Genomic DNA, 17,369 nt, shown 5'->3' with positions numbered 1-17,369 from the left:
AATGTCACGACGGCAGATAACTCTCATGTAATCACGTTTCTCTATTTGGGGATGGGGTCGAATCAGCACTAGCAAATGCATGTAACAACTTTGCCTGTACCTGTTTAGAGATCAGACCGCAAAAGGACTTACAAGTTAACGCAACAATTTGCCTGTACAGGTTCAAGAACCAGATCCCAACAGGACTTGGGAACTTTCTTGCTGGGCAAGGACATGCAAGAACTTCCGAGCAATGACGCTTATGTCCAAATGCAGTTTACTCGGGGAATTTGACACCCAATCGATATTTTACACCAGCCAATACTGTAAACCTGGAAGAAACAATGCTCGAGAGCAGCGTTCTCACACCACTATTATTATTACTCTACATGGCAGGCATGCCACTCAAACAGAGATGATAAAGAAAAAGCAACTTGAGTTTACAAAAACAGATATCTAAATCTAGTTTTTAATGCATTTAAAAGTTATCATCATACTACAAACAAAGTCAAATTGAGATGGAGAACAGAGGGGCATCATTAGATATGCCAACAATGTTAATTTAGGCACAGGTTGCTGACTTATCAGGACATACAAAAAAACTCGCGTCCATTTATTTGGGTATCTGTGCAAAAGAACCACACAAACTTCCACCCCTTTTCTGCCATCATCCATCATATCCCATCAGATTCTGTAAATGACGCACCTTCCTTCCACCAATTTTTCTTCAGGTTTCAATCCGTTTCACGTAAAAAGTCCTTTTTTTTGGGGGAAACTTTTCCATCATATGAGATCTTAATTCCCATTTCCTTCCTTTTATTTTGCTTTTTTTTCCCCTCTATTTTATATCAGATGTCCTTCCATTCTACTTCTGTAATGACCGAACGAGACACAAATGCAAAGGCCTACTAAAATAATGATGGGCCTGCAAGATGAGTAACCATCCTACCTTCCACGATTAGCTGGTTCCTAATGAAATTTAAAGGGAAATTAGAAGTACTCCGCAAGTTTTATCTCCGGCATACACCATGTGAAGCAAAGAACCGGTAATCCGGGTGATCAACATGGTATTGACGCAGCCAGTCATCAGCTGCTTGCAGCAGGGAGTTTACAAGTTGCCTCTCACCTCCACTAGGAGTCCATATGGTACTTTTGAACTTGTAAGAGGCTAGACCAAAAATAGGAAGAGAGATCTTCGGAACACCCTCAACCCCCCGAGGATAGGTAATTACAGGACCAGGGGCACTACCAGCACCTGCAAAGGTAGAGGACAAATGAACAAATAATATAAGCATACAAATTAACAGAAAAATAAGATGCATTTAAACTCAGAAAGATGACCAAAGCTCAGCTAACAAGTCTAATCAATGTGCCTCCCCTTGAAAAGAGCTAGTTAGTTTCCAATTTTCTTTTCTTTCGTCCTTTTAATTATTGCCAAGCCTGTGGTTGTGTGGCTACTCAAGGAAGAAACAGAAGTTCACGATTAGAAATAACTGGATGATGCAGGTCCCCCAACCACCATTTTTTTTTTGTGAAATTTCAAATGATGGTGCAAATATGATAATACATTCAAAGGCACCCTTATCCACGTCTTTTCCTGAAAAAGTAACTTGTCATATTAACTGATAAAAAAAGCTACTAATAAACCACCAAAGAAATAAGTTCCACTTGATGAAAATTCTTTAGAGTGAAAGAAAATGAGGATCTTCTGCAGAAGTCATTTATAGAGATATTGATGTGTCTGCATCTTATTTCCCACAAATTATATAGGATACTTTATGATATGCATGTACTCTAAGTGAAATCTGGAAGGGTTCTCTTATAACCTCCCATTTCCTAAAAATAACAAGAAAGAATTATATGTATGGCTCTACTGCATTAATGGCATTAGACCATGCAATGGCTATATAATTTTCTATATACACCTTTTGTAACTTTTCTAGTGTTGGAGAATCAACTTGTCATGTCAGCTCTCTCTCTCTCTCTCTCTATCTATCTGTGTACGTGCGTGTGCACGCATGTGTCAAACTTTCTATGATGCAAGAAGTGAATCCTGTCTGCATATATAATATGTTGGAACAAAAAGAAAATATGCAGAAAGATTTGGGATTCATGGACAAAAAAAAGGGATCTACTCAACCTGTCTGTGTCAGAAGAGCAAAGAGAACACAGGGAACCATACTGAACCTAAGCATAAACTCAAAATCCCAGATACAGGGAGCCACAATAAATTCTCGGATAAATTATTCTGAACGTAAAGCATTTAATTTTCACAATAAAAGATCCAAATTCATGGTGAAACTTATAAATTTGAATAGGCTGGATTAAGACCCTGTTTCTGGTTAACAGATTATGAGAAAAAATGAATACAAGATCCAACACGTTACCCAAATTTGTGCTCATCCATTCACTTTTAAATTTCTAATAACCACTATTTATTATTTGCAACAACATTTCTGTACATGGTTGTCAAGATAATGTGGATTCCAGATAATAACAGCTTTAGAATTCTTTGTTCCCTGGTTATGTAGACCTAACAACCAGGGTGGTGTCAAAATAATTTACTGCCATGCAAGAGATCAATCCAGTGCTTGGAGTTAGATTAACTTGTGCTTCCCAACACTACATATTAAAAGCATAAAGAGTGTGCTTCCATGAACCATAAATTGAAATTACATAAACCACCTTAAAATTCAGGTCTTCCATGAAGGAACCTTTGAAGATGTGATGACCAAAATGGTCTTACTAATAAAAAAGGTGTAACATCCAAAAACAGTAGAGAAAATTAAACAGCAGGTGAGAGATTAAGTATATCCCCAAGTTACCATATTGAGAGATGTGATTCTAGTTATGGCATCAAGTTCTTGTAATTTACCTAGTTCTTTCCTCTTAAAAGGACAAAAATTCCTGGATAAATTTTGGGTAAGAAGGTATGTTTGGAAAAGAAAAAAGAAAATTGAATGGCTTTCAGCTTTCAGTAACACTGGCTTTCTACTGCAGAGATCAATTTTAAGTGGCCACCCATATGAGAAGATTCTTTACTATCCTTTTTCATTTTAAGTTAAAGGCCCCATAAAACCTAGATATGACAGTATCTTTTCCAAGACTAGAATAGTTTGGACAGCAAAGGAAAGCCATGGAAGTTTAAAAACAGGCAAGGTAATCCATTTGATAACAAAAATTTGCTGATTTTTTAATATTTTCTCTCATATACACATTATGTTCATGCCTTGGATGCACCATCTTTTGAAAGAGTGAACCTCTCTGATCTAGTGAAATGATATTCTTTCCTTCTTTTGAAAATATGATCCGGGGTCAGATTTGAACCATCCTATGGTGGACCAGCAAATTGATTGGGGGAGCATGCTCAGCAAAGTTCGCTGAACTGTGCTGCATTGGCCGATTCAGGGTGTACTGAACCGAATCCGGGGTCAGATTTGAACCATCCTATGGTGGACCAGCGAATTGATCAGGGGAGCATGCTCAGCAAAGTTCGCCGAACCGTGCCGCATTGGCCGATTCAAGGTGTATTGAACTGAACCGGTCGGGGACCGGCATGGTTCAGCCATTTATTTCGTTTTGGCTTCCGTGCTCAAATAAAATGAGAGAGCGCCCTTCCCGGCTCGGAAAAATTGAGCGAGTGCGTCTCCTTCAGCCTAGAACTCTCTTGAGAGTGCCCCCCACGCCCCTCGCTCACAAGCAACACGACACCCCCCCCCCTAAATGCCTCTCTCACTCTCTCTCGCACTCTCTCTCTTTCTCTCGAGGTCGGGTTAGGATTTCCCTCACCCTCCCTCCCTCTCCTTTTCCCCCTCCTCCCCTCCCTCTCCCTCTCCTCCTCCCTCTCTGGCTCTCCCTATCGATTCACCCTGGAATGGCATAGTATGGAACTATACCATGTCGAATCGGTCTCCAATCAGTACCCCCCTATGGTATCGGTTCGACGAGCCTTGATGCTCAGGATATCTGTTTCTATATGTGGATGAATTCTTTTTTAGCATGAAAGGAGGTATAAGAGAGAATGAATCTGAGCAACACTGCAAAGATTGGAGCACCAAGATGGGCAATCCATAGAGATGACGAGAAGATATAAAGATTCCTCAACATTGATGCATTTATGTTTACATTTAGACATCAAATAGGATCAGAGTGTTTAGGATTTAACCATTTAAGATCCAACGAGGACCATCGGTAAGTCATAGGATTTGAAATTTCCACAAAAGGACGATTAGAAAATCATTCATTTGAGACCTAGATAAATCAAGACAATCCATCCACAAACTATGCAACAAATTATTCACACATGATAGAAACATCACCTTGCTTCATCTAAAAATGGATCTAGCAAATCAAGGTAAGCAACTTTAATAGAAAGAAGCAAAGATTACATGGCTTGGTCATATAGCAAACAAATTCATATATTTTAAAGCTATATCAACTGATCTAGGAGGATCACCGTTCTCGATATGAACTACTTTGGCCACTATGAGTATTCAGGAGGATCACCAAACTCGATGTGAATCATTTTGGTTACTACGAGTATCCAAGAGGATCACCAAGCTCGATATGGAATACTTTAACCACTATGAGGATTCAGGAGGATCACCAAACTCGATGTGGATTACTTTGATCACTACGAGCGGGGCTGGACAGAGTTCAAGAGCGAGATCTACCACATTGGAAAGCCGAGCCACAGACCAAATTTCTAGAGGTCATAATTTGGTCATATGATGCTCGATTGAGATGATCCTTTTTTTTTTTGACATTGGGTATCTTTTCGAGATCTACAACTTTGGGCCAACCTCCTAAAAGGTTGAATCGGATCAAAATTTTATCGTTTAGGCCCCGAAACAGGCTGGTCAAATCAAAAGTTTTCTTTTCGGGTAAGACTTTGACCAGACGTAGCTCTCTATCCGATGACAATTCCGCGGAGCGATAGAAGACAGAGTTGATGTAGAAGTCGAGATCTACCTCCTCTAAATTTTTATTTTTTTCTACTATAGATGTCTATTTTAGAAAAAAGTCCTGAGATCAGAAAGAGAAATCCAACCCAAATTGTGTTAGGGAGGCCATGTACCTCGTTTTTTTAAGGATCAATGAAAGAAAAAGAGACTTAAATTTCTAGTTTCGAGATTTTTCCATCTTCTTCTAGTTTTTCTTTTGAGAGATTCAAGTTGAGCGAGTTGAAGAAAATCTTCCTTCTCTCCGATCGGATCATCAACGGAATCTAAATTTGACAAATTTTGAACACTCTCTTGGAGAGACTTAGGCAGAGAAAGTGAATCAATGTGATAAATGTTATGGCAAGACTTCAGGGCCGAGTCCTCCACCCCCCTCCCCCAGTTTTTTTCTTGCCACTTATATTTTTGTATCTTCCATGTTCTCATGTTCCGCATATTATGAAAGTCAACTATACGTCAAATGAAGGACCCAATCAACTAAAGAAAGAATACTGAACGAGAATTAATAACATTCCAAACAAAGGAAGATGAGTTAGGACAAATTGTATTTCAAATTGTTAATGGAGAAAAATATGGTCTCAATTGGGCATATAATGCCATAAGGTACACTTTAAGAGGCTGCTCCATATTAGAGCTTCCTAATTTTGTTACGTTTTCTACAGTTATATGTCTATACCTACATGTACATGACAATCAACTAGATCTAACAGGAGAAAACATTGGTAGGCTAGGATCTTACCAACTACAGAATAGGATTCCATAAGCAAGTGATCCTTTGTTTTGTTTTGGTGTATTGGTGATCTTATGAATGACATGATAAAAAACTGATAGAAAATTATACCTTTGCCCTTTCATCATGCGTGATAAACTACAAGCTTGGGGACTAGTATCTCTTACCTTATGCACTTATTCATTTGATTATGAAGCCAAAGTTACCTTTTCTCTCTTCTTAAAAATTTGACCACCAAGCAGTCTTAAAATTCCATTGCAAAATCAATCATCAAGATCAATTTTCATTAAGAGATAGGTTAAACTGGTAAGATAAATTTAACAACACTACTCTATTTAGAGGACTTATCCAAGGAATAGGAAACAGCAGCAAAGTGGTAGCATATAACTAACCCCATGTTTATTGTTTATATCTTGGTAATTATATTTTTATTATAAAAAGGAAGAGAGACATCATAGGTTCAGTAAGGCTTTCATGTTTGAAGGGCATTAGGAAGTGAAGCAACCATTTGAAATGCATACATAAAGTATTCAATGGGGGTTTCTTGATGGGTGCCAAGTGTGAGAAAACATCCTTAGACAAGGCCTTTCGAAATATTTATTTCACTCACGAGGTCTTCAATTTGACAAGTAGTAGGCTTGTATTTGTTGTTGATAGCTAGTCTATTTATGACTACAAAAAAATCGAGTCTAGCCATGCATGACATCAGTGGTGGCCAATTTATAAATATAGATAAATCTCAATCCTTACAGGACCCAGCTTGTTCCTTCCAGGTGCATCTCAAGAACACGTTAGCCTCGAATGGGAATGTCTTCTATATGTGTTTTGTGAGTCTGGCTTCAAGAGGCCTCCTTCATGTATAATCTTCTTAATATTAATTTTTTATTAAAAATTTGAAGGTTAAAACAAAGCATACCAAAGCCTTAATATATACATTACTCCAAAGATGCATCTTCACTGGCATTTCACAAAGATAAAAGTTACCTCTCACTGGTGTAGAAAGATAATGGAAGGTGAGAAAACAAGCATCCAGATCCCTTAGTGTTGGTCCAGTTGGTATCCGGTATATAGGGTACCTGCAACATTTCCAAAGTTTCAAGACATCAACAAGCATCTACCAATTGCCAAAGAAAGATAGCATATGAGTTGAACAAGAAGCAAATCTCACCATGCCACAGAAATCCAACTAGATGGCAGCAAATCACAACTCCTAAGTGTCTTTAATTCAGGAAAACATCGTGCAAGAACAGAAACCTAGAGGTAATAAGACTGTCAGCAACAACAACAATGTTCAATATACATTTGACTGGTCAGTAACATGAGAAAGAGCATACCTTATCAGCCAATGGTTCCCGAATGTATGGAGGATCCTGTTCAAGGAACTCAAAGAGCAAGCGACCTTGAGAATTTCCAGAATCACCATCATCACTTGAAAATCCTTCTTGTGAGGCTACATGTTTCTCTTTCAAAGACAGCCTATCCATCCTTAAATTGGAGGTACTAGTAAGATGGTTTGGACTCCATGCCCTTGAGTACTTCAAGCCTTTTTCATGTTCATAATCACTGCTTCCATCACTACTAGAATCTCGATAATAATCACCATCACTCTCCTCGCCAGCTCGCCTGGTATATGAGTCCAATTAGACACAAAATTAGATATACTGCATCCAGGGATGTAATTTAAAGAATTATTGCAGATAGTTTTTCTCTCTTTTCTAAAAGAAAAGAAATGACATCAGAGAAAACATAAATATTGCTGTTCCATGAAAGTTAAGAGATCATTAAGCAGGTAAAGAACCCAAGTTTCTTAGGGCCAGAATAAAATTCGACACGGTCAGATCATAACTTGTAACATGCACTGAGATTTTGGCCAGCAGGACTATAAAATTATTTTTTATTTTGGGAAGAGACCCACACTATAGTACACTATTCAGCATCCACTACAGAGGTTAAAAGTCTGGTCCCAAGGACTAATTGCATTAGCATTTAGAGTACCCTTGGCAACAATACCAAAATCAGCACCCAGGGACTATTTACAATAACTTTTTCTTTTTTTTTTTGAATCAACAGTACAATTTGTCCAAATCTATAAAAAAAATGTCAGTTCACATAAATAACTAGTAGAATTACAAAATTTCTTTTACTTTTTTTTTTTTTGGGGGGGGGGGGGGTGGGTGGGGGCGGGGACGGGGGGTAAAGACTTTTCACTACAGCACCCTATTTAGCTTCCACCAGGGTTATATATCCTATCCCAAGGTGTAACAGAAAATAGAGATTACACTAACCTGGCATGTCCATGACAAAGACAATATCCAGAGAAAACATTTTTTATCCTGGCATGCCCATGACATACTTCTCAAAAAATATAAAAACATAAGAGACTCAGATGACTAAAAGTGTTCAGATAACAATTATTTACTTGTTCATTCCCTCGGTCCATGTCGTGAATTTGATATTCATTTAAAAAAATTCTTTTCTTGAAACATCACCAGTTTGGCCAACCTCTGGATGGACAATAATTGTGCATAGAACTAGGATGGCTCCATTTTGAACTGTTATTGCCTGGACCAGTTTACTAACACTGGCTTATGATCAAACCACTTGCACCTCGACTGAAGTATAGAACATAACCAATGTTACACATAGTATGTAATATGATTTTTGATATTCTTACTTCTTTGTAACTGTTCATGACTCAGTATGTTTACCCTTCGAGCATGTTTTATTTTTCATTCAAAGAATTCTAAGTATATTCCAATGTATTTATCATTATGACTTAGACTACTGATCTACTGTGTTAAAAATAGTAATATAATCAGCAGTCAGTAAATAAATGCTTTATATTGTATCATTAAGTTTTCCATATCTACAAGGTTTCTATAGTTTCTTATAATTCTGGTTTTCACTACAACATGAATATTTTGAGTCAATTTTGTTCAAAACTATCAAAAATCCCACATTTGTGCTGGTCAAGGTCTAGCATGTCATGGTACTGTCATACAAGTCGATATGCCAGCCGAGAAAGTCTGATGCCTAAAACCATGCTAAGGTTTATAGAAAATATGGCTTTGTGATGACCAGCATGCACCAGCATGAACTAGTTCATAGGTAGCTCATAGCTCACTTATTATGTGTTTGTGTGCAAGGTAGATGACAAACAGTTGATTTTAACAGGTGAAAACAAGAAAATTCATTGCCACAATTAACGTCAAAAGAAAGGGAGCATCCAGTCATCCAAATAATTCAACTCTTGACCTAATCAGCATATGTAAAAGATCACTCGATGTGCTGGCTTTTGAGACCATCACCAGCAATATGATAATTCTCTTAGCCATTTACAGAAACAAATAGATTCCCAAATTTAAACATAACTTACTATTAGTTAATTTTCAAGATAACACATCAATGAATAAAGTTATGGAGGGCAGAGTAAAAAGATTTTGATGCTTGTTGTCAGTATGATATAGATTTAAAAGTAGAGAGGTGAAAAATATACTAGTATACTACAAATAAAATAAACAAGTGGGAGAGCTAGAGAATCCTCTTTCTGCAGATCATACTCATCATGATTCAGAAGATCTTCAAATGGGTCCCAGTTTCATCACAAGGAACCAGTTGTTAGAAGTATAAAGTATGCAGTTTACTTCAGTTAAATTAGACAGGGCTTCAAAAATATGCGGAGAAATTGCATGACAGAAATAAGTCAACATTTTGGATGAGAAATAGATTAATTTTCTTTAAAGAAGACTTATTCCTATGAACTATTAATGAAGCATATTTGCTAGATTTCAAGCTAATTATGGGAAAGGGTGATTGTATAGCAAAAAATTGCCTTGAATACAATATGAGATAGTCTAACAACTTTCATACAAGATGAGAGATGAGTGGCTTCATGCAAGGAACTATTGATAAAAAACACAAAGTGGCTTCATAGATCAAAGAAAAGTTTTGATGGTATTCTACTAGTAAAACATCAAGCAGAACCTCCAATACTTAGCTTAAAACATAAGGACAAGGAACAAGTTCCACTAAGCACTAGATAAGACAGACAAAAGAGAAGAAAAGAGGATTTTGAAGTTGGCATCATTTTTATATGAGAAGTGAGTCACTTGGATAGCATTAATCCTACATGTTGAGTGGCAACATTGTAAATTAAGAAGGGAGAATGAGAAGAATACAATCATTCCTTCATGAAAAAAGATACAGAAGTGGAGCACATGGTGACCGAGTTTACTCTAATATACAAAAAGCATAATACTCATCAAAATGAAAGTTCTATGTAAGTTAATAGGGATGTTGTTCAAAAGAACCTAATGAAACCAGACATACACCTTTCTTGTTCAGCAAAGAAACTCAAGTGTGTCATGTGACTATAACATATTTTGAGGTTCTCCATTAGCAATGTGCAATGGGAGCTAGTTGATATAAAGCTGACCCAATGACAGCACCTCATATGACCTCTTATGCCAATTAGAATTCTACAAAAAACCAATAGGCAAAGAATACCTATGCTTTCCACAACCAGGGGCAACAAGTCAGTTTGCAACTAAGAGAAATGAAGGGAGGTAGAGAAGATCATTCTCATATACAGCTCAAGCCAACTCAGAAAAGTCCAATTTCCTTCATGGCAAATCAACATAAATCCGGTCCAAAATCACCAGATGATGACTTACGAAGAAAGAAATGGATGATGGCCTTTGATTCTAATTTCTTGCAGGTCATTATAGTCCGTTGCAGTTGTTAATTAATTAGAACAAGGCGGTCATCTTCAACAGTTCAAGCCAATTCATTAATCCAATGGAAGTAGTATGAATCAGGTCAAAGATAATGGATGAAAGCAAAGAGAACCAGTGCAGGAACATGGAGCAATTCTGGGATCTAATTATGGCTTCAATTTAAACAATTAGGGGTCAATTTTTTGTCTTTGTTGGGGTGATCTGTCATTTTAAGTACTAACTAAATAGAGGTCAACATATTTTATCTCATGGGCCAGACATGACTTATCTTATCCATAACTAACATGCAAAATTCCGATATGTGAAGAATTCCAACAACGAACTCTAACAAAATGGAAACCAATCACTTTGAACAGAGGCCTTGAATGGTGAACCCCTGTATTTGAGAATTCAGCTCACTTAGCATTAAAAAGAGGACTGGGCAAAATAACAACAAAACAATGCAGATGTAAGCCTTTAGGCGTCATCAGGGGCAAGAGGCCACCCCTTTCTTGTTATTCTTTTAATTCCTTTTTCATGTGGGGCCAATGGTAAGCAGACAAAAATACCTATACATTTTTATGTAATTTTATCTTGGCCATGAGGCAAATTCCATATGTAAATATCTTGGCAAAGAAGTTATACTCAAAGTATGGAAATGGAACTTTACAGTCAACTACTTGCATTCATATAATTACTTTTCCTCCATAAAATCTTTATCATTAAAATTCATTTAACTATAGGTTTAATCTAGTTCAGAAAAATCTACAAATCTGATTCCCTTCCCTGCAGAGATGTGTTTCTTCCTCCTCATAGCTTGCTTGAATAATCCTGCTGGATCCTCAAGATTGGAAATATGATTTCTAATATCACAGAATATGAGGCCTGGCCTGGCCTATGTCAATCGAATCTCTCCCAGCCTATTCCCACAGGGAGAAAAAAAAGAGAGCTCATGAGGTCTCTTTTTTCCTCCCTATGGGATTCAAGCTAGCCCACTTCGAAGGTATTCCTATTAATTCTGTGAATATCAGCATGCCTAGCCTGTGGTCCCCTGAATCCTGCTGGATTGCACATGATTATCGAAACAGGCCCTTAAGCTACAAAAATTTCATATATGAAATATTATAAAGGTCTGGTAGTTAATCGGTTCCAAAGTATATTTCTAATCCATGCCAGCTGTATAATATGCCACCTCAGCATACTCAATGACTGTACAACAATCTGACATTTTAAAAGAAGAGTGTCATAAATATTTACCTATGGCATATAAGAAGATGGTATATTGCTAATCCAAAAGAAACATGAGAAAACATTAATGATGAAGCACTACCACCACTCCTTTCCACAAAAAAACAGATCCAAGAATGTCAGGTATGTAAATAAACTTCTTTCTTCCATGAATCCCAGTACAAGTTCTGCATGATGAATGAAAAAACAAAAATGTGTTTGAAAGGATGTAAATTGTCTCCTAGCATTAAAAACTTCAAAAATATAAATCAGCTATAGAATAACCTGCACCCACCATCACAAACATTTCTAAGCACTGAAAACCTCTTCAAAATAAGCAAAGAATACAAGTAATGTTAGATAATGGAAGCTTTTAAAAAATGAAGGCAAAAACAACAGCTGCAAAGCACCAATCAATAGCGTTTAGCACCCTAATTGCTTCAATCCAATCAACACAGATTTTCCTCCTATCAAAGGAAAAACTAATTGGGCGAGGCATGATATCAATAGCAGACATTTCAAGAATCTGCATCACATCACAAAAACACTGCACCATGACAAAACAGAAAGAAAACTAGAAAAGCAATCAGACAAGCCAAATTAAAACTGCAGTATAAATTCATTTAAAGAAGCAAGAAAGTTGCTATTCATGGTCGAACTGAAAGACATTCAAAAACCCAGAACTGGTGCAACGTTCGATACCTAGAATTGATGGATGGCGTACTTGATTCACCGTATAACTGAATGCCTGACAAATACGGCACATAATACTGAACAACGCTATCACTGCCATTCAGAACCAGAGGAACACCGGCACCATACGCGCTCCACTCCTTGAAAGACTCCCAGAGATCCCCCAAAGCAAAATACGGCCTGAACTCCACATCGCAAGTCCTCCAACCCCTCATCCTCATCTGAAAACCAATCAGACCTAAATAACCCCCAAGATTGAACCAAGAATGCCAAAAATTAAAAAAAGAATCTACAACGAACAAACCTTGGAAAGATACTGAGCCGGGACCGATGGAGTTGTGGACTCCAAGAACCGATGTAGATTACAGGGAGAAGTTATCGCCGCGGCGGCTGGTGACGAGGCGTGCGAAGCCACCGGCTTCGACGGTTCTTCCTCCAATCTGGCCCGCTTCTCCGGCTCCCGGAACTCCGGGACCACCACCATGGCCTTGTCGTTCGGAGCGGGGGGCGGGGCGGGGGAGTATCCGGCGGCGGCGCTGTTCCGGGACTTCTCGGGGCCCTGCTGGTAGTGCTGCTGGTGGTGGTGGCGACTCCGGCGAGCCCTGACGGGGTTGTAGAACAGATCCTCGCCATGGCCGCGCCCGAACTGCAAGTCCGTTCCCAACATTTGTACAAACCCTAGAAGACTAAAGAAACCCTAATTCTAGCGGCTAGAAATCCCAATTGAACCCTAGAATCCAATTGGAGGCGGCCGGAGAAAAATCCGGCGGGATTGGTAACGGAAAACGGCAGAACAAGGAGAAGGACGGGAATTCGAGAGACTTCAAGAGAGGAAACGAAACGGAGAAAGGGGCACAAGAGCTGCGATCTTTGCGTCGATATATGAAACGCAAGGAGAGAGAGATCAAAGGAGACGGAGAAGAAGGGGACGAAGAAGGGAATCAAATTGGAAGGGGATTAGGGATTGGGATTAATTAAGTGGAACGCGGTTAGGATAGCCAGCACCATTAATACGTTTTCTATTGCCGGGGTTTCGATTCCGAATCTGGATTTTTACAATCAGAGGATTGAAATACCGCCACGTGGGGGTAATCTCGGACACGTGTGTGGACGAGATTGGATATGCAGCCGGATATCTGGATTGCCATCCTGGAGTCGAGATTAGCGTTCTCGTGTTTTAATTACCGAATTAGCCTTGGGAAGCGGGGAGGTCTATCGTTTTTGCCTTGATTTCAGCGTTTTATTACTGCATGTGGTCAAAGGGCAGGGGTTTGTCGAACGCGTTAACTGCCATTTAGAGTAGCTTATAACGTTTAGTTTTTGACCGTTGGAAGACTCCATCTCTGCGTCCAAGGGGTAGGGGTTGTATCTGTCGCGCAAAAGAGCGATTCACCTTTTTGCGCGGATCCACCGGTGGATCTTACAAACATCGCTTCGAGAACTGTGCAGACTGATGATGAACAAATATTCTGCGAGCGGGATGGGGGATGATCTAACGGACGACGATCAATCATTCTTTCGCTTGGAATCCGAACCCGAACACATATCCGAGTGGGATTATTGAATGGCTCGGGGTGTACCTTTCGCTTTCGCAACATCAACCGGATTGCGCCTCCAAACAAATTGAAGTGCTTTGAAATCGTGCAAGATACGATTCAAAGAAAGGAACCCAAGCCTTTAACCAAAGGTTAGGGGCTGGAATTTTTCTTGCGACTTGCAACCGACCCTGTTATCCTGTCTTGGGGATCCTGGAATGGGTTATCCTGGAATGGTTTGCCCATTCCAGGATCATGTGGCTGTGGGAAGGGAATGATGATGTGGGTTTTATTTGGTCAAGTCATTGGTCTTTTATGTGCTTTTATTTTTCAGTTTTGAAAATTGTCTTGTTATATGTTTTAGTTGGTTTATGTATGATTATATATAACAAAGTAAAGATTCATATGCGGATACATCCTTTTCAAGATTAAATATCAGATAGAATATAAGTTTGAGAGATACCAATGGCCATTTTTAGTTCTTTTCGGATCGGTTAACTAATTTTAAATGGATAGAACCTTGGGACATTAGAATCTTTTCTAATATAAAATTAGTGGAGCCTTAGCGGTCCAAAAAAGCTCAATTTGAAGATTGCTTGTCTGGTTATCTGATTTTCCTCCTTTTATCCTTATTTAATCCAAAAAATAAAATTTATAAAATGGATAGCTGGCTCAAGCGGGGGGGTTGTGTGGTTAGGGATTAAAGTTTGAATAGAAGTGGTTGGTGGGAATACATTGACACACCAATTTGAATTCCAAACCTCTATTCCCTTCTTCTTGTACATGTAGGGTATGTTAGAATTTATTGATTGATTGTCCCAAACTTAGTCGGTTTTACTAAACTTTATTTTGATTAATCTATGATTGATTTCGTCAAACTTAATCGGTTTTATCAAACTTCCTCAGCGTTCTAATACCATATAAAGGCTGCTCCTACCCAAGCCCCATCGCATCAGCAGGGGCGTCTTCTCCCAAGCCGACGTCCTATGCATGGGTCTCTTCCGGCGTCCGATCGTGGAAGAAGGGGAGAGCCCGGTCTCATGACGCCTCATGCTCCCCTGTCTTCGGCGGCTTCTACGTGCCTGTGTCTCCGCTGCCGTCGACCACTTCCAGATCCAAGGAGGAGAAGAACCCGTGTCGCGGTCTGGCGGAGAAAGGAGCCGCCCCCCGTGCGCTCCGTCACCGAGTGCCTGTTCACGTCTCCGCGCCGCCGCCGTGTGTCTGATCCGGAGGAGGAATCTCTCCCCGAGCGCGTCCACAGTCTCCTCGAGCACTTCTTCTCTCTGCAATGATGAAGAAGTGCGGCCAGGTCTTGACGAAGCTGATGAAGAACAAGAAGAGCATATGGTTCAATTCCGCTGTGGATGTGGTGGGCATGGGCCTCCATGACTACTTCCAGCTCATAAAGCACCCTATGGACCTTGGTACCGTGAGATCTACTTCGCCACCTAGTGGGCTCTCAACGTGGTGTTCAACATCTATAACAAGAAGGTCCTCAATGCCTTCCTTTACCCTTGCTTATCCACCCTCTCCCTCACCACCGGCTCCCTTATTGCTTCCGAAACCCAGGCAAGAAGAGGGCAGTGCAGAAGAGAGCAGCATCTTCGTGGACTCGGACCCTTGGCATTCCTTCCAGGCCATCCGTGAGCAGATGTTCGGCTTCGCCCAGCACGATGGGCCTCAGCATGGCCCGCACCGTCATGAGCAGCTTCAGACCCGACATCGTCTCCGTCTATACTTAAACCTCCTGTTTCTCTAGAGATGAGGAAGTTAAACCCCTCGAGTACTTGCTTTTGGTAATCCTGTTCTTCCGGAGATGAGGGAGTTAAGCTCCCTGAGCATCCGCTTTTGGTGCTTCTGTTCCTTCGAAGATAAGGGAGTTAAGCTCCTCGAGTATCTGCTTCTAGTACTTCTGTTCCTCCCGAGATGAGAAAGTTAAGCTCCTTGATCACCCGTTTTCGGTGCTCCTGTTCTTCTGGAGATGAGGGAGTTAAGCTCCCTGAGTACCCGCTACTGGTGCTCCTGTTCCTTCTGAGATGAGGGAGTTACGCTTCCTGAGCATCAGCTTCTGGTGTTCTTGTTTCTTTGGAGATGAGCGAGTTAACCTCCCCGAGCACCCGCTTCTAGTGCTCTTGTTCCTTCATGGAGGAGGCGGCGACGTACGCCACACCGTACCGTCAGAAGCTTGGCGAAAGTAAACTTGGCAGGCGCGGTCCTGCTCTCGATCAAGTAGGAGCAACGCGCCACATCGTACTGTCAGAATCTTGGCAAAGATAAACTTGGCAGGCGCACGGTCCCGCTCTCGATCATGGAGGCATATATTTGCATGACACCGCTCCAGTCCTTAATCTCCAGCTTTATTTGCTGCCCTCGGCTTCTTCATCATCTAGTTCGAGGTCTCTTGCTCTTCTTTTATGGTGCTTTCGTCTACAAGCATCATTGAGCTTCGATTGCATTCTCTTTGAGATTTGTTCTTGCTGCGGACATCTTCAACAAAGCTCATCCTCCTCGCATCTTTTGCTCTATTGTTTTCAAACTCAAGTTGGTGTCCACTTTACCACTTTGAGTTTGAAGAAGGATCTTAGAATCCATTGATTGATTGTTTATGCCAAACTTAGTTGGCCTTACTAAACTTCACCTTGATTGATTTGTGATTGATTGTGCTTTAGTCAGCCTTACCAAACTTCGTCAGCCTCCTAATACTATATAAAGATTGCTCCTGTACATTGTAAAGACGAGCAAAAATACGATTCTCTTATTTTTCTCTTCTTCGCTAATTATTTCAACAGGGTAAATGCTTTTGGATTTCCATTTGCATATAAAGTTTTGGAATTTCTTAAAAGACTTTAGATATTGTTTTTTTAGTAGAATGCACATGAATATCCAACGTTTTGACATTGTTTTAGATCAGGTGCTATAGAATCTCATTATGACATGTTGTAGAGCAATCAAAATTCAAAATAACAACAACAAATGATGCACACATTTTCTCCAGCAAAATACAATTAGAATCAGCTCAGAGTCTTCCAATTCTACTGTTTTATTTGTCTGCTTGCAAAGTGACACCTACGACTCCACAATATGTTTACTACAATACTACCACACCGTTTTAACAACTCACCGCTCTGCTTCCCCCATGGCAGTGGCTGATATATATGATGGAACTCTCATGTTATTGGGAGCAGTAATTCATCTCGTACATACTTTCAAATACACGAATATTTGGAAAACGAATCATGTACCATGTAATTGGCACTTCCTATGCGATCACTAGAATGTATCCTCAAATGTCTGCTCAATGGGGGCAAAAAGGAGAAGAAAAGAAAAAGAAAACTCAATTGGTACGATGGACTAGAACAGAAAAATTACTTCTCTCATTTCTCTGTCAGTGGCTAAACACGACAACATATAAAGATCACAATGTACAGAAAAATACATTCTTTCAGCATCCTATATTCATGACCAAGTAATTCTTGTTTTTGTTAACCAATTTGCAATACTGGTTTATTGTTTAAAGTTTGCATGCCCA

The 17,369-nt window shown here is 39.7% G+C and overlaps 1 protein-coding gene across 1 annotated transcript; it reads right to left on the bottom strand.

The window, feature by feature from the left end:
- Positions 1-432: 432 nt before the first annotated feature.
- On the bottom strand, positions 433-13,300 carry LOC103720972. Its single transcript, XM_039128799.1, has 6 exons — positions 12,610-13,300; positions 12,315-12,526; positions 7,005-7,293; positions 6,839-6,924; positions 6,655-6,746; positions 433-1,234 (listed from the first exon to the last, which is right to left on the bottom strand). The coding sequence occupies exons 1-6, from the start codon at positions 12,970-12,972 to the stop codon at positions 990-992; spliced, it is 1,287 nt and encodes a 428-aa protein (XP_038984727.1). The 5' UTR covers positions 12,973-13,300; the 3' UTR covers positions 433-989.
- Positions 13,301-17,369: the final 4,069 nt, after the last annotated feature.

This window comes from Phoenix dactylifera, chromosome 8 (genome assembly GCF_009389715.1).
Source record: "Phoenix dactylifera cultivar Barhee BC4 chromosome 8, palm_55x_up_171113_PBpolish2nd_filt_p, whole genome shotgun sequence".
NCBI classification, from domain to species: Eukaryota; Viridiplantae; Streptophyta; class Magnoliopsida; order Arecales; family Arecaceae; genus Phoenix; species Phoenix dactylifera.
This window is presented reverse-complemented; position numbering and strand designations above follow the sequence as displayed.